Source organism: Cricetulus griseus, chromosome 3, assembly GCF_003668045.3.
Source record: "Cricetulus griseus strain 17A/GY chromosome 3, alternate assembly CriGri-PICRH-1.0, whole genome shotgun sequence".
Taxonomy (NCBI): domain Eukaryota; kingdom Metazoa; phylum Chordata; class Mammalia; order Rodentia; family Cricetidae; genus Cricetulus; species Cricetulus griseus.
Genome location: NC_048596.1, coordinates 211,010,031 through 211,030,450, shown reverse-complemented (window position 1 = coordinate 211,030,450; position 20,420 = coordinate 211,010,031). Strand labels below are relative to the sequence as shown.

Genomic DNA, 20,420 nt, shown 5'->3' with positions numbered 1-20,420 from the left:
CACTTAGGGAAAGTGTGCAAGCTTTTTCACACAGATCAGGACTACCTGCCTAGATATGGTACTACCTAAGTGGGCTGAGCCCTTCTACATCAGCTGGCAATCAAACAGTGCCCCACAGATGTGCCCACACACAGTCTGATCAAAGCGATTCTTAATTGAGGTTCCCTCTTGCCAGTTGACTCTAGGCTGTGCCAAGTTGACTAACCTGACTAGAGCATCAGGGTTTAGGCAGGAGAAAATATTTACATGTAGGAAATATACATGTAAATATGATAGCCGGGTGACTGAATGCCTTACCTGGCATGTCAGTAGCCCACATTTGGGGTGTGATGGAAAGCTTATAAGGACTGAATCATTTTTTGTCCTATTAAAAAATCTAGTCTAATTCTTTGTTTTATTTTATTGCTAATCTACTTTTTGTATGTTTTCCTGCTGGGTGTTTAAAACCATATAGGTAGCCAAAATTTATCCCATTTTCCTTTTATTGTGAAGGCTTCATAGGGTTACTTTTAAGGACTTGGCTTCTTTAGTTTTTTCCTCTTCCCTGCTGTGCCATCTTCTGGGATGGGTCAGGCTTTTGCTGAGCACATGAATTCTCATGGAAGTATCAGAGACATTTAGTCTGTAATGATCCTTGTATTTGCAGATTGTATACTGGTTGGAGTCTTGGGTCTTCTGTATCTCTGATAGAGAGAAGCAGTGAATTACTGGAGTCATAGGACTGTAGGACACTTTTAGGGTTTCTTTGTTCTCTCCTGGGACCTTGCTGACCATTTATCACAGGCCAAATACTGGCTGTCCTCTAATGCCCCTTTATCTTCATTGTCTTTGGTTCCTAAATATGACCAAATATGACAAAGGTCAGTGGACAACAATCTCGAAGAATGAATAACTGTTTCAAATTTATGTTTTGTAACATTTAGATAGGGATTGATAAAAACACATTTAAAAATTAACTCTAACTCAGGAGGAAAACAATTGCTGACTATCCTAAGGAATCATTTGTCCTTGAACATTGTGTGTAAATGGAGACTTTTTCTTTCAGATTAATCTGAGAAACCTAGGCTTCTAAGACATGCAGTTTTTCTAGACTTTGATATAAAATACCCACATGTTTTCTTTCCTTTTAGTTCGCTTCCGGACAACTACAGGACTTGATTCTGCTGTAGATCCTGTCCAGATGAAAAATGTCACTTTTGAACATGTTAAGGGGGTAAGTTAAGATTTATTTTCTTTCTTTGTATTTTACGTAATTGATATTTTGCATTGGGCTTCCATCTGGTTAAACCAAATTGCCCCAAACATTTCTTGCATTTTAAGGCTACGAGCCCTGTTTGATTTGCAGAAAGGGAGCAGTTGAGGAAGGTATTGGTATGACAATTATTTAAAACTTGAATCATTAGTGTCAGACCCTTCCTGACTGAGTTCTGCAGTTACATGCTTGCCTTAAATTGAATTGGGACTAGAGAGATGTTCCTAGTGGTTAAGAACATTTTCTGTTCTTGACAGGACCCAAGTTCAGTTCTCAGCATCCACTTGAATAGCTCACAGCTGCTCTAACTCTAGCTCCACTGGATCCGACTCCTCTCCTGACCTCCATGAGCACCTGCACTCAGCATGCACATACCCACACAGCCATTAAACACACCGTTAAAATCAAAGTCAATCTTTAAAAGATAGAATTCTTCTTGAAACTGTTTTGGTTGGGGTATTGTAACTTTCTGTCTGTAGTGGGGATGAGAGAATGTCTGAGTATAAAATTAGAGACAGGCTGACAACTAAGAAGCTTCTGACTAAATGTAAATTCATAGGAGCAAAGTACTTTGCAGAGTTTATCATGATACGTTTGCTATTACACAATTTTGCCAAGTCTTTTTTTTTTTTTTTTTTTACTTTTTAAAAGATTTATTTATTTATTATGTATACAGTGTTCTGTCTGTATGCATGCCTGCATGCCAGACGAGGGCATCAGATCTCATTATAGATGGTTGTGAGCCGCTATGTGGCTGCTGGGATTTGAGTTCATTATTTTATTTTATTTTTATTTATTTATTTTTTTAAGATTTTATTTATTTATTATGTATACAACATTCTGCTTCCATGTATATCTGCACACCACAAGAGGGCACCAGATCTCATAAGGGATGGTTGTGAGCCACCATGTGGTTGCTGGGAACTGAACTCAGGACCTCTGAAAGAGCAGTCAGTGCTCTTAACCTCTGAGCCATCTCTCCAGCTCCGAGCTCATTATTTTAAATAGATATATTTTAGTCTTTCATTGTGCAGTAAGATGTTCTTTTTCAAAAACTCAGCCAAATCTTTTTGAAGTTCAACGTACTTGCTTAAGAGTACACAAATGATAAATTTCAAGAATGAGCACATATTTTTCATCAGTTCTCAAACCAACAAAGAGCATTAGAAAGCCAGAGCCTCCCAGAAGTTATTGTCTCTCTCTCTCACAGAAAGGAGAGTCATCCTGTCAAACACTTTCACTAGCTCTGCTTCCATTTACTTGTTTGTGTTAGTAGCATCCATATGCATAGAACATACTGCTTTGCATCTTTCTTCTTTGCCTAAAATGATGTTCATAGGATTTGGCCATGCTGTGTACAGCAGTAGTTCATATATCCTGATTGCAAGTTTGCATTATATGGCTATTATGATGCACTCTCTAACTAACTTTGACAATACTAGTGTGGGTCTCTAGTATTGTGAGTATGTACCTTATGCATTTTGGTGAACATGTGTCCATTTTCCTGGATCTGGGAATGAGTAGAGCTTTATTTTTAATTACTATCATTACAAATTTTTAGTAAAAAAAATCTAAGTAATTTAGTCAGAATAACTTTCAAAGTCCATTAGAGAACTAAACAAAACAAACAAACAAAAACTTCTTTTTCTAGTAATGATATTTTCTGGAAATAGTGTTGGGAAATTTTCTAGAAGTATAATCATGACCTAAACAGTTTAGGTTTTCAGATTGCTCTTTGGCCTTAGCTGTGTTTTTCCTGATATCTACTGAGTAAAAGTAAGAACTTAAAATGATTTTTGTTGGCATAATAAAAATGCCCTGTAATTGGAAATTGGGAAAAAACCTTTAGTGTGTTAAAAAACATGTTAAAAACTGGAAAAGGCCAAATTCACTCTTATCTACATTAAATATATGATTGCCAAAGAGGAAACCTTGATAATCTAACCATTATTTGATTATTTGGTAAATTGCACCATTTAAGGTGGAGGAAGCCAAACAAGAATTACAGGAAGTGGTTGAATTCTTGAAAAATCCACAAAAATTTACTGTGCTTGGAGGTAAACTTCCCAAAGGTAAGATATTCTCCCTTTTATCATGATTTGGTATAAAACATAAAGCAACATATTACAAATTTTATTTGATCATACTATAACTGATAAATTCAGTTCCTAATTTTTGTTTTTAAAAATATGTGCTTATTCCACACATAAAGTTCTGTAATAAGACATGATGCTTCTGTAAATACTTGGCTGTACATTTACTAAAAAGAAGGATTTATTTTAGTTAAAATTTTCAGAAAGTTTATGTATATTTGTGTTTTGCCTGCATATATGTCTGCCTACCATGTGTTTGCCAGGTGCTGGTGGAGGCAAGAAGGGAGCCCCAGATCACCCAGGACTAAATTACAGAGTTTGTGAGTTGCCATGTGGGTGCTGGGAATTGAACTCAGGTGCTCCAGAAGAGAATACAGTGCTCTTAAATACTGAGTCATCTGTCTGACCTCACATTAAGATATTTTTTTTTTTCCTACAGCTTTAAAACTAGTGCTTTTACATGGATATAAAATTGTTAACTTCTCTGCTTCATTTGTTCTAAAATGATCTTTGTAATGTCAACACCCCCATTAGGGTCAGGTTTAGAGTCACATTTTAGGGTCACACTAAACACTAGTGTTTTGTTCTTTGTTTTGTTTTGTTCTCGTACTGGAGATCATAAACTCGCTTACGTAGGTAAGCACCACACCACTGAGAGAGTTTTCTTTTTTGATATGAGAATAATTAAGGATTTCTGTTAAGTGGGAAATGTGGGAACTGTCCTCATGAACTTTACAATTATGAAGACTACATGCTAATTATTTGTAACATTTATACTTTTATGTAAATATTTATATGATTTTTTTCTATTAAAAATAGGAGTTTGATGACTACTGTAACACAGCTTTACCCTTCAGCCTAATTATTTACTTAGAATAAATTTCTAAGGAATAGTTGGGTCCATATATCAGTCGTTATCCGGTATGCACAAGCACAAGATTTGATCCCCACCATGTTATCAACTGAGCCTGTAATTCCAACACTTGGGAAGTGAAAGCAGGAGGATCAGAAATTTGAGGTTAGCCTGAAAAACAGGAGACACTGCTTTAAAGAAAAGAAAAGAAAAAAGAAACCAATTTCTAGGAATGAATTTACTACATTAAAGATTAATTTGTTTTTTATTTGTCATCTTCAAAGGACAGTTTCAGGCTTGTAGTTTTAGAGATTTTAATTCACAATCCTGATCAATCACTGAGGTTTGAGGTGAGGCTAAGCATATAGTGTATGGTAGCACAAAGCTTCTCACCTCACAGTAGCCAGAAACTAAGTGGTAGAGGGCAGAGTGGAGAGCATGCATAGCATCCAAAACACAGTCTATCCTTTAAGTCATGCCTCCAGTGACCCACCTCTTCCCACTGTCTCTGAGTTTTAACAGTCTTGCAGTAGCACCAGTGGATTAGGGGTAGAACTTTAACATGCAAATGTTGGTAGCTGTTTGAAATGATCCAAAGGTAACTGCAGTTACTTATTTTTTACATTCCAATTCCAGCTCCCCCTCCCTCCTCTCCTCCTACTCTCCCCACTTCCCTCCACACCTACCATCTGCTCCTTGGAGAGGGTAAGACCTCCCCTAGGAAGTCTACTAAGTCTTTTCCAGATCTTGTTGAGGCAGGATCAAGCCCCCAACCCCTTTTCCATGCCTAGGCTGAGCAAGGTATCTGCCAGTGGCCTCATATAGTATTCCGTCCATATCATTGTCACCTTTATTCAGAGTCTAGTTTGGTCTTATGCAGGTTCCCAAGTTGTCAGACTGGAGTCAGTGATCTCTCACTAGCTCAGGTCAGTTGATTTTTGTGGGTTTCCCCATCATGGTCTTGACTCCTGTGTTCATATTATCACTCCTCCCTCACTTCGATTGTACTACAGGAGTTCATCCCAGTGGTTAGTTGTGGATTTCTGCATCTGCTTCCATCTGTGGCACTGCAGTTTTAAGGGTAGATTTTAGACTATTGAACATGTTTTCTGGAAACTTCTGGAAAAGTTTCCTTAAACTTTTACCACTTAGGAGTACAGTGATGTAATATCATAGAGAGAATATTTAAAACTATAGTTATACTTAATTTCTAATACAGCATTATATTAATTTATGGAAAAGTCTTGAAGTATACACTAAGATATGTCACAATCAATAAACAGCTTAAACCAGTTGGATATCACTAAAACATGGTAATACTAATTTAAATTTTATGCTGTTTTTGAGCTTGTTTTTACCTTGTTTTAAATGTTAAAATGTAACATCACTACAGCTTTGTTGCTTTTCTAATGTAATTACAAGAGTTACATACAAATCAGATACTACTTTTTTTCCTTATATGATGGGAAAAGCTTTTTGGTATGAAAACTTTTAAATATTTGGGAAACCTTAGAATAATAGCAATTAATGTCTGTGTATTATCATCCTACACCTATCAGTATTTCTCATTTTGTCAAATATTTTTCTGTGTTTGCCTATATGTGCATTTCATTTTTTTCTTGAACATAAGAAAGTTGTAGAGATCAACCATGTGTCACTTACAAATAAAGACATTGCCCTAATCTGACGTAACTCATCCCACATTAGCGTTATTTCTTTAATATCATTGGGTTTTTTATTTTTTATCTCATGCTAAATGTCTAGAAAATAATTTTTGGACTTTTATGGAAATATATTTCTAAAATTCTTCCATTATATTTGGGTGCATATCTTTTGATGTGAATTTTATGTTGTTATAAATGAGTCTATAATCCTATGTCTTAATATTCTTTTCTTGTTTTACTTATTGATGTGTACATTATATATATTTACATATGTGTATGTATGTATTTCTGTATTTGTTTGCTTGTTTGTTTGAGCCAGAGTCTCACTCTGTACCTGGCTGGCCTGAAACTCATTATATAGTATGTAGACCAGGCTGGCCTTGAACTCATAGAGAGCCACCTGCTTCTGCCTCCCGAGTACTGGGATTAAAAGTGTGTGCAATCACTCCTGGCTGTAAATAATATTTAAATGGCACAGGAAAATTAGTTGTAGAGAAAATCTTGAAGTGAAATAGCAGGAATGTGGTTTCTTTGACATGTTTGGCAATATTGATCATTGCTGTCATTTCTGTTATAGGAATTAATACTCATTTGTGTTGAAGGTTCTTATAAAGGGATTTAAAAATAACGGATCATTCTTGTCTGCCTGTGTTCCTTTTAGGAATTCTGTTAGTTGGGCCACCAGGAACAGGGAAGACACTTCTTGCCCGAGCTGTGGCAGGAGAAGCTGATGTTCCCTTTTATTATGCATCTGGATCAGAGTTCGATGAGATGTTTGTGGGCGTGGGAGCCAGCAGGATCAGGAATCTTTTTAGTATGTGTTGATGTATATTTTAGACAGTGTTACATTTATTAGAGAAATAGGTAATGTTTTATTTATCTTCCCTCTCCTTGATAATTTCTTCTATTGAATTTCTGAAATAGATTTGTTTTAGCTTCAGGAAACTTAATGATTGAGCCAAAATGGAGCTGTACTCTTTATTTAAACAACTTTATTATTTTGTGTCTGTATGGCGTGTATTTGTGTGATATCTGTGCAATTAGTTCTCTTCCACCTTTTTTTTTTGAGTTCTAGAAATTTGAACTCAAGTCCATTTTGTACTAGCCGTATTACAGGCCCTGTACTCTTTTCTAAAATAGGCTAAATAAGGCCTGGTAGATGTGCAAGATGAATTTAGTGACTGTTGAAAGCTAATTCTTGAGTTTTTTGGCTTTTCATTTTATTGATTTTGTAGCATTATAATTAAGAGTTATTAGCCTCAATTCTGATTATATTAATTTTATAGTTCTCATTTTCTATCATGTTCTTTAGGACAACCCCTCCAACATTACTGTTGTTGGTAAAGTGTGACCTCTTTTTTTCCCCTGTAATTTTTTTGAACTGATAGTCTTACAGGTTTTAATATTTTATGTTCAAAAAGTGTTAGTTTTTTTTTCAACTTATTTGAATCTTTTTGTTTGTTTGTTTTCTTAGGAGAAGCAAAAGCAAATGCTCCTTGTGTTATATTCATTGATGAGTTAGATTCTGTTGGTGGGAAGAGAATTGAATCTCCAATGCATCCTTATTCAAGGCAGACTATTAATCAACTTCTTGCTGAAATGGATGGGTAATTGAGTCTTTGTTAAATTTGATGAAATACTTAAAACATTAGCATTTATCCATTTTAAAGATAATTTAGAGTAACAGGTATCTCTTCCAGTACTTAATATTTACAGACTTGGTTTTATGCAAGTTCTTCTCATAAAGGACTTGGAAAATTGTATAAATATTAAGTGTTACATGTTTAGGCTACAGAGTCATCTCTCATGTAAGAAGTCAAATTTTTCTTACAGTGTTATTTGTATTACTAATTGATGTATCAGTTTTTCTCAGAATTGTAAATGTATACCTATTTTCATTTATTTCATTATTATTTGTAAGAGGAAAACAGTGATTCAAGCTCAGACTGCTCTATTTAAAGGAAGAAAGATAATGGAGTATAGGTATAAGCTCAATGGTGAATCATCTGTCTGTAGTATACATGAGTACCTGGATTAGATCCTCAGCACTGACTCATACTCCCCCAAAGTAAGCGATAATACCCTAGTTTCTATAGAGTTGATGACTTAAGTGTTGTGGCCAAGTTAAAGCTTATATCAGTGTTCATAATATAAAAAGAAAGAAATGTTTCCTTAGATGAACTCTCTTAATGTCAGTGTGAGACATTTTGACTAAATAGACGTCTGGGACCAAAAATTGAATTGGTAAAATTAAAAATTTTTTTCAAAATTTAATTAGGCACCCAAGCCATTTATGTCAAGTTGTTTTCCTAAGTAACTGTAACAGGTGGTTTGTGGATTGTATGATTGTGGTTTATTATCAATTAAGGTTAACCATGAACAGTTTTATATGTAAGTAGTGTTACTTGTAAGCTGTGCTTCCGTTTTTAGTGAAATGGTATTTTTTTTTCCTAGTTTCAAACCCAACGAGGGAGTAATCATTATAGGTGCCACAAATTTCCCAGAGGCATTAGATAAGTAAGTATGAAAAGACTTCCGTGAAATACTGTTATAGCTACAACATTGTTCTAAGTGCAACCTATCATCATGCACAGTGCCATTTGTAGGGAATGTTTAGAATAAGCAAATCCAGAGACAGTTAGTTGCCACAGGCTTGGGGAACATGACATAATTACCAGTGGACATAGAATTCATAAAAAAGAAAATAGTTCTAAAATTAATTCAAAGTGATTCTTGCACATTCTAATATATTAAATCCCAGGTGGATTATTTACTTTGAATTCAGAACTGTTAGAATTACTTCCCAGTAATATTGAAAACATGTCACATTTAAACAGAAAGCATTTTAAAAGTGAAATTTACAGCATTAAAAGTTTCTGTGTTAGGAATGGAGCTAGAGATGGCTCAGTGGTGAGGAGAGCATACTATTCTGTAGTGGATCTGAGTTTGATTTTCATCACCATGCCCTCCAGCTTATAGCCACCCATATCTCTACCCCTAGGGTATCAAACATTTTCTTCTGGCTCACAGGCACACGTACTAAGAATACATGCCTGTCCCCCTCCCACACTTAAAAATAAAAATAACTTTAAATTAAAAAAAAATTAATAGAAGTTACTTTTTGTGTGATTAGTAGCTTGTCTTTTTCTGATACAACAATCCATCATTGTAGATAGCAATTGAGAAGGGAGAATGTGGTTTTTTTTTAATAATTGTTGTAGTTTTTTGTTCTCCCTCCTCTTCCCTTCCTTCAAGTCCTCCCGTGCAGCCCTCTTCCCCATACACAAACATGTGCACACACCATCAAACCAGGCCTTTTTTTCAAGTTCATGACCTTTTTCTTTAGTTTTTGTTATGTGTGTATGTTTGTGTCTGTATTCCTAAGAATAAATACATACCTGCATTATACATTTTTTAGGTCTGGCCATTTGGTATAGGATAACCATTTGGTATGCTCTTCCTTAGGAAAGACTTTTGTTCCTGTTCTCAGCATTTTTTTTTTTTTTTTTTTTTAACTTACCTGTCGTTCTTTGTCTGGGGTTGAGGCCTTATAAGCTTTTCCTCATCCACTGTAGCATAACATGGCATCACCCTTGTTGAGGTCATGTTTAGGTGACCATGTTGGTGAGACACCAGGAGTGTAGCTTCTGACATTTATAGTAGATACACAATCATAACAAGTTCCTTTGGCTCTTGCATTCTTTGCACTCCCTCTTCCTAAATGATCCTTGAGCATTAGGTATAGGAGTTGTGTTCTACATGTATCGGTTGGTACTGGACTCCACAACTCTGCATTTTGATTATGTGTAGTTTGCTGTAATGGTCTATCTCAATTGCAAAGAGAAGTTTCCTTGTTGGGAGGTGATGATTACACTTAGTCTGTGGGTATAAGGACACATATTTAGAATGTAGTTAGGGTGCTGGTTTAATACAATAGTGGTTGTAGATTCTCCTTTAAGATCCTTCACTGACCCTGGCTAGTTTTCCAGTACCAGGCATGATTTCCCTCTCATTGAGTGGGTTTTAAGTTCAATTAGCTGTTAGTTGCTACCAAAGTATGCTTGCCACTGCTGAACTCTTCTTAGGGTTATTGTGCCATGCTGATCATTCTTGTGGTTTATAGGTGTCATAGTTGGGCAGGATTATTGATTGCTTTCCTCTTTTTGAAGCTTGCACGGTGGCTTCTGATACCAGGAAAGCTAGTCCTCATGGAGGAAGCATTTAGGTCTGTCCCAGCTCAGAGGTCTCTGGGTCCTGTTTCTGAAGTGCATGTGTCTTCATCAGTAAAGAATTTACTTTTCACCTCTGGGGCAGTCAGAGAGAGAAGCAATAGCCTCTGTTTTGGGAGTTTCTTTGGGGAAGCATTATCAACCCAGAAGGGGCATTTTGGTTTTTTAAAAGTAGGTATAGAGTTTATATATTTTTAATATGTAAAAATATGTGATTTTATATATAAATTTGCATATTTGATATATATGAAGCAAAATATATATTAAAATACATAATGAAATAATTTGTATACTGACTTAAATGTATTAAAGATGATTTTATGTAGGCAGTTAAAATATGCCAGGCATTTTGCTGCACACCTTTAATTTCAGCATTTAGGAGGAAGAGACAGACAGATCGCTGTGAGTTTGAGACCAGCCTGGGCTACATAGTGAGTTCAAGAACTGTTGGGGCAATGTAAAGATCCTCTTTCAAAAAGACTTACATATCTTTAGTTAAAAAAAAAAAAAAAGTTCTATAGTAGACTAAACATAGAAACCATGCATCCATCTCCAAATCTTCAGGTGTGAAGTAACTGCACACAGCATGGGGGAGGGGGTACGACTGCAATAGAGAGGAAGATACAAAACAAGTGATCTGAAGTTCATTATTATTTCATAGCAGCTTGCACTACATAATTCAGGTTGGCCTGGGACTCCTTAGCTTGAATTTCTGTGGTTATGGGTGTTAAGTGCCCTTGAGCCTTCTGAGACTGAGACTGTTGTCCATGCTTCTGAGGGAACTGTCTGAACATTTATATTCTGAATTCTTTCTTACCTTTGGTTGTCGTCGTTTCTCCATCACGTTTAGTGTATGCTAGCATGTTCAGCTTATTAATTTATGTGTATCTTTTTAATTTTCCCTTAGTGCCTTAATACGTCCTGGTCGTTTTGACATGCAAGTTACAGTTCCAAGGCCAGATGTGAGGGGTCGGACTGAAATTTTGAAATGGTATCTTAATAAAATAAAGTTTGACAAATGTGAGTCCAATTCCTTGATTTTAACATTGTTATTTGTGGAAAATGGTAACATATCTAACCATTCTGTTTATGATCCTTATTTGGTTTATGCCTCAGAACAGTTCATTTTTTTGTCCTCTTTATACCCATTTATATGTGCATTCTTCAGTTTGTGTACATCCCTGATAGTATTTTATTCTTTTTGGTTTTCTTGAGACATGGGTTTGTCTGTGGCTATGGAGGCTGTCCTGGAACTAGCTCTTGTAGACCAGGCTGGTGTCGAACTCACAGAGATCTGTTTGCCTCTGCCTCCCGAGTATTTTATTTTTGAATCCTAATTTCAAAGGAAAATTGGTATGGAGTTTATGAAATAAAATATAAAAAAGTATCCATTTAGAAAGATTAATAGGAAACAAGGCACATGGAAACATGGAGCCACTTGAAAACAAGTGACAGTAGGATAAGCTGAATTATTTTCAAAAATGTATCTTGAATCAACCTGTAAAACTAAGTTTGTTTCCTATCATAAAGGGAGACCAAAGTGTTTCAAGGTGATATTTGAGAGAGCAGAATTTTGACTGTGAGCTTGCTTTTTCAATTTGTGGTCAAGCTGGACATTAGCATAGGGCATATTTAATTTAATAATATTATTTTTTAATGTTTGTATGTGTATGTGCAGTATCAGTAGAGGCCAGAAGAGCAGCTGTTCTGTGGGTGCTGAGAACCGAACCTGGGTCCCATGCAAGAGCAGTTGGTGCTCTTACCTGCTGTGCCATCTCTCCAGGCCCAGTGTAGGTCATAATTGAAGTTTCTAATTTCATCTCTAGCAAGTCCACTTTTTGTTTTGTTTTCAGAAAGTTTATAAAACTTAGAAATTTTTTGGAAGTTTTTTTTATTAACATAAGAACTTATTATTACAATAATATTAATAACCATTAAGTACTAATTAATATTAACATAATGGCGGATTTTGGTGCATAAGTTTTATTTCAATTTTAGTTTTAAAATGTAATTCAGAGTAATTGTGGGTTTTTTTTTTAACCTTTGAAACATGAGCTTCTGTTTAGTGATGGAGATTTATTATGTTGTTCTCTTTGTCTATAGCTGTTGATCCAGAAATCATAGCTCGAGGCACTGTTGGGTTTTCTGGAGCAGAGCTGGAGAATCTTGTGAACCAAGCTGCATTAAAGGCGGCTGTTGATGGAAAAGAAATGGTTACCATGAAGGAACTAGAGTTTTCTAAAGATAAAATTCTAATGGGTATGTCTTCCTTCTCATTCCCTTATCTTGCAGTTAATCTTTTTCTTTGTTTACACCATGCCCCTACTTTTTTTTTTTGGAGACTGACTTTCATTCTATAATCCAAGCTGGTTAGCTGGCCCTCACTTCTACTATGTACCTCAGTCTGGCTGTGAAATCATGGTAGTCATCTTGCCTTAGCCTTCTGAGTGCTGAGATTACTGATGTGAGCCACCATACCTCCATGCTCAATAATGAGTGCTCATGCATTCTGTGTGTGTTTCTGCCCTCCTGTTGTCACAATGAATCATGGACTAGCCTGAAACCTATTATTCTCTTGCCTCGGAGTGCTGGGATTATAGGCTACCATGCTCAGCAATTAAGTATACCACCCTAATATAGTATGTTATTTATCTTAGGACCAGAAAGAAGAAGTGTAGAAATTGATAACAAAAACAAAACCATAACAGCCTATCATGAATCTGGTCATGCTATTATTGCATATTACACAAAGGATGCAATGCCAATTAATAAAGCTACAATCATGCCACGGGGGCCAACACTTGGACATGTAAGTTTCCTATAGACCTTCCTCCCCTCCCTGTTACTGTGGTTTGAACTCAGAGACTCATGCATATGAATCAAGCTCTCACCACTGAACTATGTACCAATTTATTTTAGTTTAGTTGTTTTTTGTTTTGTTTTGTTTTGTTTTTTTCATTTTGTTTTGTTTGCTTGCTTTGAGACAGGGTCTCACTTCTCACACTGTAGCCCAGGTTGGCCTGAAACTCTCCATGTACCTTGGACTGGCTTGAAACTTGTGGTAATTCTCCTGACTCACCTTTACAAGTTCTAGGACCACATATTTGAGCCATCTTGCCTTAAATACTTCACTTTCTTGTTTTAAGATTCACTTTCAAATATAGCTTTCTATAAGCTTATGTAGGAGATTGCAACTTCCTAATGATTTTTATCCTTTTTTATTTCCTGAACAGAATTGAAATAAGATCCATTTGCTATAATTTTGTATCAGTAGTTTCATAATATATTTCAGGTGTTACATATTTCTATGAAAACATAATTGGAGAGTGATTATAAACTGTAATTTTTAAATATCTAAATAAACTACTAGACATAAAGACAACACTTTACGTCAGTGCCTGGTTCCGTAGTTGTTCTAAGATACTGCTTAGTTCATGCTTCATTCGTCAATCTTTCTAATATATGACTGCTTGAATATTTTTGTGCAGCTAGAAAAAAGTCCTGTTGTAGCATTATGTAGCTGTTGTTTGTAAGATGCACTTTTATAGGGGATTTCCCTTGTTTTTCATGTTGGTTTCATGCCATAGAGGTTTCAGGTCATTAAGTTACCTGATGACCATGTCTATCCAGTCACTTGGCTTTCAGCATCATCATATTGAATACTGTCTGGAAAAACTGAATAACTTTGATTATGAATGTAATTATTTCAGAAGTGTGTCTGGGTGTCTTTTCTTTATTATTATGTGGTTATTATTAAATTGTATAGGTCTCACTATTGCCTGAGAATGACAGATGGAATGAAACCAGAGCCCAGCTGCTTGCACAAATGGATGTTAGTATGGGAGGAAGAGTGGCAGAGGAGCTCATATTTGGAACCGATCATATTACAACAGGTTGGTTTTTGATAGTATATTTACTTCAGATTTATGTTTATTCATTTAAAGATTTTCCAAAGTTATGTCTTTTTTTAATCTAGGTGCTTCTAGTGATTTTGATAATGCAACACAAATTGCAAAGAGGATGGTTACCAGATTTGGAATGAGTGAAAAGGTAGTTGATTTTCAATGTCATCTTTTGATAGATGTATGTGTTGGTAACATTCTTCTTTGTTGTTTGATTCCTAATTCATTTGAGATTTATTCTTATCATTGCTCTGAGTAGTAATGCAGATTTTTCTTTCTACTTAGACTTCATGAACTAATAAAGTGCTTAAATTATTTAGCTCTTTCATGTTTCTGAACTTCTAATCTTACATTTTCAATATCATTGTTATCCATGTGTATTTCCAGATTTGGGAGCATTGCTAGGGTTTTCTGAGAAGGCACTTAAAGGATTTTAATTTTTTGTATTATATTCACATTTGCTATTTTGATTTGTCCTTACGGATTCCAGAGAGTATTTCATTGCACACAACATTTTTATGTTGCATCAACCCCCCACTCCCTCCACCCCCCATATATGTATAGGCTAGTACTTACTGTGCTAAATGTCTTGATAGTAATTTGTTCAATTCATTCTTTTTGATTTTAGCTTGGAGTTATGACCTACAGTGATTCAGGAACACTAAGTCCTGAAACTCAATCTGCCATTGAACAAGAAATAAGAATCCTTCTACGGGTAATATTTTTTTAAGCTTAATTATTTTTTTAAATACAAAATGTGCCTAAGTACTTTAAAAAATGGTAATCATGGAGGGTATAGTTCATTAGTAGAGAGAGCTTGAAATGTCTTGAGTCCCCAGCACTGCAAACAAATAGTGCTGATAACTAGTGTTCTAAATCTCACCCTGTAAAATATAAGTGGTGAAGAAACACTGAGTGTGCTCAAGAGATAGTGATGCAGATTTGGGGGTATGGTTCAGTTGGTAGTGATTGCCTAGCATAAACAAAACACTGGGTTCTATTCTCAGCACCACAGAATGGTAGCACATGCCTGTAATCTCAGCACTTGGAAGATGGAGGCAGGAGTATTATAAATTCAAGGACACCTAGGCTACATAATACATTGGAAACCAGCCTCAAAAAAAAAAAAAAAAAAAAAAAAAAAAAAAGTTACGTAGACTTAAAATATGATATTTCAGGTAGGAAAGGTAAGAGAGCAGCTGAAACCATTTTCCAGATTTCTGCCTCTGGTAACTATATTGTTTATGCCATTAACTGTAACACGAAAAATAAAAGGCCCAGAGGAGATATTGGGGTTCAAGCTTCAAGCTAAAGATCAGAGAAACAAAACAGCCAGCCACTAGCTCCTACCTCCATCTCAGCTCAAACCAAAGGGGCGATCCTCAAACTGTTCCCAACGTCACTGCTCCTCAGATTTACTCAGACTGTTATGCTCTCAACATAGCTAGAAACTAACTCTTAGAATGCAGCCGGAGAGTAAAATGCCACAGACTGAATATCTGTTCCTATGGTATATACCTCTCTAGAGCTGGAATTAAAGGCATGGGATCCCAAGTGCTGAGATCTCCTTTGTGTGAGCTGTTTCTCTTTTACAGTGATTCAGTCTAGTGTAGCCCAGGGTGGCCTTGGACTCACAGAGATCCATCTGCCTCTGTCTCCTGAGTCCTGGGATTAAAGGTGGGTGTCACCACTGCCTGGCTTCTATAGCTAACTAGTATGGCTGGCTTTGTACTTGGATCCTTCAGGCAATCTTTATTAAGTCATAAATAATAGTATATCACCACAGTTAACCGAAGGACATGAAAACCAAACTGGGATGCAAGCTGTTGATGTGGATAGACTGTTTTATTTTAATAGGAAGTTATTGAATTTGGACATCATAACGAAGATCCTAAGTTAGAAATAGGTATGTTGGTCTGAAGCTTACTAGAAAGGTTGCTTACATATTCTCAGACACTGAAGTTACTCATCTTTCAAGGTAGTTCTTGGAATGAAGGAAAAGATATGGCTGAGGAGCAGTGTCTAATGAATGAGGAATGTGATCAGTATTACTTAGATGGCTTGTCAAGGTGGGGTTGGTAGCTAATATTCAAATGGTTTGACCTTCAGAGGTTTGCAGAGGTTTGACCTGCAAAAGAAAGGTTACCAATATTTGGAAATGGTGATGGGAGCAAAGAAGTATCTGGAACAAGAGTAAGAATTTCAGGAAAGCAGTCTTACATGCAAACAGCCATGCTTGAATTAACTGCTGGAGGGTAAAGAAAGAAATGTCTTAGTTACAACAGAGAAAATAAACATTCTGGAAAGACAGAAACTCTCTTGAAATGTTTTCCAAACTCTTCTATTGTGATACATTCTATGTGCTGTTTATATTCTTACATACAAACAATTTATATTTTAGAACAAAGCTTTTAAATGCTTTTTTTAAAATACAAATCAACACATTTTAGAACCACATTGGTTTTATTTTCTCCTTCCTTATCTATGATTATTGCATCTCTACATTTTCTTCTGACTTGCTTTTCTCTTTCAGGAGTCATATGAACGAGCAAAACATATCTTGAAAACTCATGCAAAAGAGCATAAGAATCTAGCAGAAGCGTTGTTGACCTATGAGACTTTGGATGCCAAAGAGATTCAAATTGTTCTTGAGGGGAAGAAATTGGAAGTGAGATGATAACTCTCTTCATATTGCTGGTTTTATTAAATATAAGTAGCCCTGCAGTCTCTTTTTGCAACACTCTTCAACCCCCATTCTTGACCTGGTATATATATAATTCAAGGATGTGAAACACTTTGTCAATCTTCTGTCACATTATCTGATTTTGGGTATTTCCATGATGGCACCCATTGGAGATTAGTAACCCATAGCAAGTACATGAAAACATAATAAATAAAAAGCTGTCAGGATTAATGACAGATTGTTTGAAAAATGTCAATCATGTTGAAAGTAAGCAATCATTTTGTGGTTGATTACTTGAAGTGAGTAAAAATTGTGCCTTTATCTACTGGTAAGTTTTTTTTTTATTTTTAATTCGAAAGCTTAAGTAACTGAAAAACTATCATTTCCTGATAGTAATATTCCTCTTTGTTAAAAAAAAAAAAAACAACATATGACATGGGTAAATCAATTTCTTCATATATCAGTGGAAATCATTAAGATGTATTTAATTATGTTCTTGATTGACCATGTAAAATGGCCTTTAAATGAAGCTATTTGAATTGTAAACATAAAGATATAATCAGAGTTTAAATGATTGTAATATTTTAAAAACACAGCATGCATGCCCATTTTCTTTCAGATTCTACCATCTCACTGACAAAATTGGTTTCAGAAAAACAGTATTTTATGATGGAAATAAGTAACAAAGTATATTCTGAATAATTGTATAATTATATTTAATCTCAAAATCAAAATGAAACCAAAAACTTAATTCCTTTCAAAGTGGTCTTTCAACTTATGCCTTGTCAGAATTGGAAGGCTTGTGCATCTGCACATATTATAAGATTTATTGGTAATTTCATATTTAAATCATTAGAACATAGAGTGCATTGTATTGGTGTTATAACCAAATTACATTCTTGAAGGAACTATTAAAATTACGTTCAGTTTTCTCATTGAAGATGTATATGGTCTTCATTGAAGAAGATAGGTATAATTAAAGGGACCTTGTTACATGATATTCTTGTCCTTTTTAAATAATCTTAAATTTTGATAACAATCTCAAACTGAAAATGTTGGTAGAGCTCTTTATATTCTTGATCTAGACTCATGGGTTGTTTTAATTTTTACTGTCTCCATTGTCACTCATGTTCATGTGCTCATTCTCTCCCTTCCCCCATTCTCTGCATGTTCATGCTTGCACATATGGAAAACATTGGTAACATGTTTTATTTAACCTGATTTAAAACATTTTTACAGTCACATTGAGTTGTAACTTTCATGTTATAAAACTTGTTCATTTTAAATATATAGACCAAAGACTTTTTTATTTTTTTCTGTGTAATCATCCCCACTGTTAGGTTTTAGGACATTTTTTTTCCCCAAGCCTTCAAAATTCAGTGACTCTACAAATTCCCTTTGTAGCTTATATTATGTGAGGTTTACAGTTTTATCACCAGTCACTATAAAGAGTATCTCACTGATGACATCCAAATTGAATTCCTCATAATTCTAGTCTCAGTAAATTATATAGCAAGTTTACTGTGGCTTTTGTGTTCTAGTTCATTTTATTGCTTCTACGTGTGTATGCAAAGATTTTGACAATCAAATATGGATATATATAGCTGGAGAATTTTCTCTTCTGCATGTCTGGTAAACCTAGAATATTCTGTGAAGTGGTTATCAATTTCCTGGGTTTATTAAGTCACAGAAATCTTCTGCTTGTCTATTCTCATCTTGTTTGCATGTCGAAGAACAGCCAACCACTTAAAGGCTAGTAAGCTGCTTATTGAGATCCTAGATTTAGTCAGTAGTATATCAGACCAATTGAATTCTCTTGTGAAAATGAGAACAAGCTTTTTATTTTTCTTGGGGTTTTGTTGTTTTGTTTTGGGTCTTTTCCAGAAAGTTCTCTGTATGTAGCCTAGGATAGCTTCCAATTAGCCATGCTTCTGTCTCCACCTCCTGGATGTTCAAGTTATAGGTGTGTTCTACTATTCCTGGCACACAAGTTTTATTTTACAGGGTTTTCTTTCACCCTGGTTTAACCATTGGGCCTCTGGGTTGGGAGCTGCCTTGAGTAGGCATGACAATCTGAGAATCATGTACTTGGTTGAATTCTGGTTTTCATGAAGAAACAAGTCATCCTTGTTGTGGGTCTTCTGTTAATTCCTGGTGTCATGAAATGGCTATTTGTGATGGTTTGGTTTAGATTTTTAGTTGACTTTTTTTTTTAACTGAAAATGAATTTCTCCTGGAAAGCATATTCCAACTGAAGTATTTTAAAGAGAGTAGATTTGAAAGGGCTTTAAGCTATTCTGAGCTCATATTTAAAGTCGTATAAATGTCTGAATTGAATTATGGGAATTGGACTCTCCAGTATCCATTCCCCAGTATGAACACCCACTTAAATAATTCGTTATATATGAAAATACCTTCACTTGGATTAAGCAAGCCAGATAAGAACAAAGACCTGGTTGTAGGCTAGCAGTAAGAATATGTGCATAGAGTAGGATAGAAAAGACAGTTTGTATATTCCGTAGGTTGTACTTGTCCACATGCAACCAGCAGTGCATGAAGATACAGTCTCCTAGTGGGGAAGAGAGAAGCAAGCACAGAACATGGTTTTAGAACTCATTAATGGGCTTGCTTACCACCATAAAATGCAGTAATGGACAGATCCCCACATCTACTCTTCTGTGGTGACAGTGAGATCGTGGCTGACTAATGGCTGTTGGTTCAAAATAACATATATTCAGAGTGCTGAGTAAAACCCTGCCTGCCAAGAATATTGTATTCAACAAAGCTGAAATGAAGCAGTCTGAGACAAAAGCTATGAGAAGACATCATCTCCTGATTTGTTGACAGAAATGCAAAAGAGAGTTGCTCAAACGGAAAGAAACTTGCTAGTAGAGTATACCTGAAAATATGAAAGTCGTAAAAGTAAGTGCACTTAAATTTAGAGTGCTCTGATGATTGTATTTAAATCAGTACTTTTAGTATAGATGCTAGTCGGAAAATAACTACAGGAATTTTCAAGAGATTGTGACAACAAACTACAGATGGGATGTAAAGGGTAGAGGATTATGTTTTTTTCTTGTTGAAGTTGTCATCTTAGTTTCCGTCTTGGCTTCCCTTAGTGATGGACTGTGATGGGGACTTGTAAGCTAAAGAAACTTTCCTTGCCAAGTTTGCTATTAACACAGCAGTAGAAAGTATTCTTCTAAGTATACAGCAAACAAAATTAAAAGACTAAATAGCAAGTGGCAGATGAAAGAATCAAAGCATCATCAAGTCAGGTGCATAAAACATCCAACAGAAAGTGACTGGAAGGCCCTTTAGGGCAGTAAACTGGAGTTCCCCATGGAGTCTCTGGCAGAGCAAAGTGGTCCCTCATGTGAGGCTTCCAAGTAAAAGAACAAATAGCTGAGACATACCAAATCACATGCAAGAATACCCTGCAGAAGTGGACTGGCAAAGTTGAGGCAGTTGCTGGAGTTTCCAGTTGGGAGTGTCCTCTCTGCTCTGTATCAATTACTTGTGGGTCAACTTCCTGTGACTGAACTTCTGAATTTTCTTTCTCGCTGCTGGCACTTCAAAATTATGGAATAAACAGTAGTAATGACTGTTTGGGATTGTTTATCTTCAAGCTGATTTCAAGGATGTGGTTTTTACTCCTGGGCTGATTTACCCTTCCTGTCACAGTGGTGGGGAGCTATCCCCATTTGTCAACAATGGGCCTTGGAGGATACTCTGAGATAAACA

The 20,420-nt window shown here is 35.7% G+C and overlaps 1 protein-coding gene across 2 annotated transcripts in view; it reads left to right on the top strand.

Annotated features, from left to right (window-relative positions):
* The window catches only part of Yme1l1 (YME1 like 1 ATPase), a 40,017-nt gene extending 22,343 nt beyond the window's left edge, over positions 1 to 17,674 (top strand). Inside the window, exons 9-20 of one of the 2 annotated variants that reach the window (XM_027405369.2) lie at positions 1,131 to 1,213; positions 3,234 to 3,324; positions 6,524 to 6,676; positions 7,337 to 7,469; positions 8,317 to 8,379; positions 10,999 to 11,111; positions 12,195 to 12,350; positions 12,749 to 12,900; positions 13,858 to 13,984; positions 14,068 to 14,141; positions 14,622 to 14,708; positions 16,527 to 17,674. In XM_027405369.2, the coding sequence (XP_027261170.1) occupies positions 1,131 to 1,213; positions 3,234 to 3,324; positions 6,524 to 6,676; positions 7,337 to 7,469; positions 8,317 to 8,379; positions 10,999 to 11,111; positions 12,195 to 12,350; positions 12,749 to 12,900; positions 13,858 to 13,984; positions 14,068 to 14,141; positions 14,622 to 14,708; positions 16,527 to 16,670 (1,376 nt within the window). In that variant the 3' untranslated portion in view covers positions 16,671 to 17,674. The remainder of the gene's footprint in view (positions 1 to 1,130; positions 1,214 to 3,233; positions 3,325 to 6,523; positions 6,677 to 7,336; positions 7,470 to 8,316; positions 8,380 to 10,998; positions 11,112 to 12,194; positions 12,351 to 12,748; positions 12,901 to 13,857; positions 13,985 to 14,067; positions 14,142 to 14,621; positions 14,709 to 16,526) is intronic. The other variant, XM_027405370.2, reaches the window with a different exon arrangement.
* Positions 17,675 to 20,420: the final 2,746 nt, after the last annotated feature.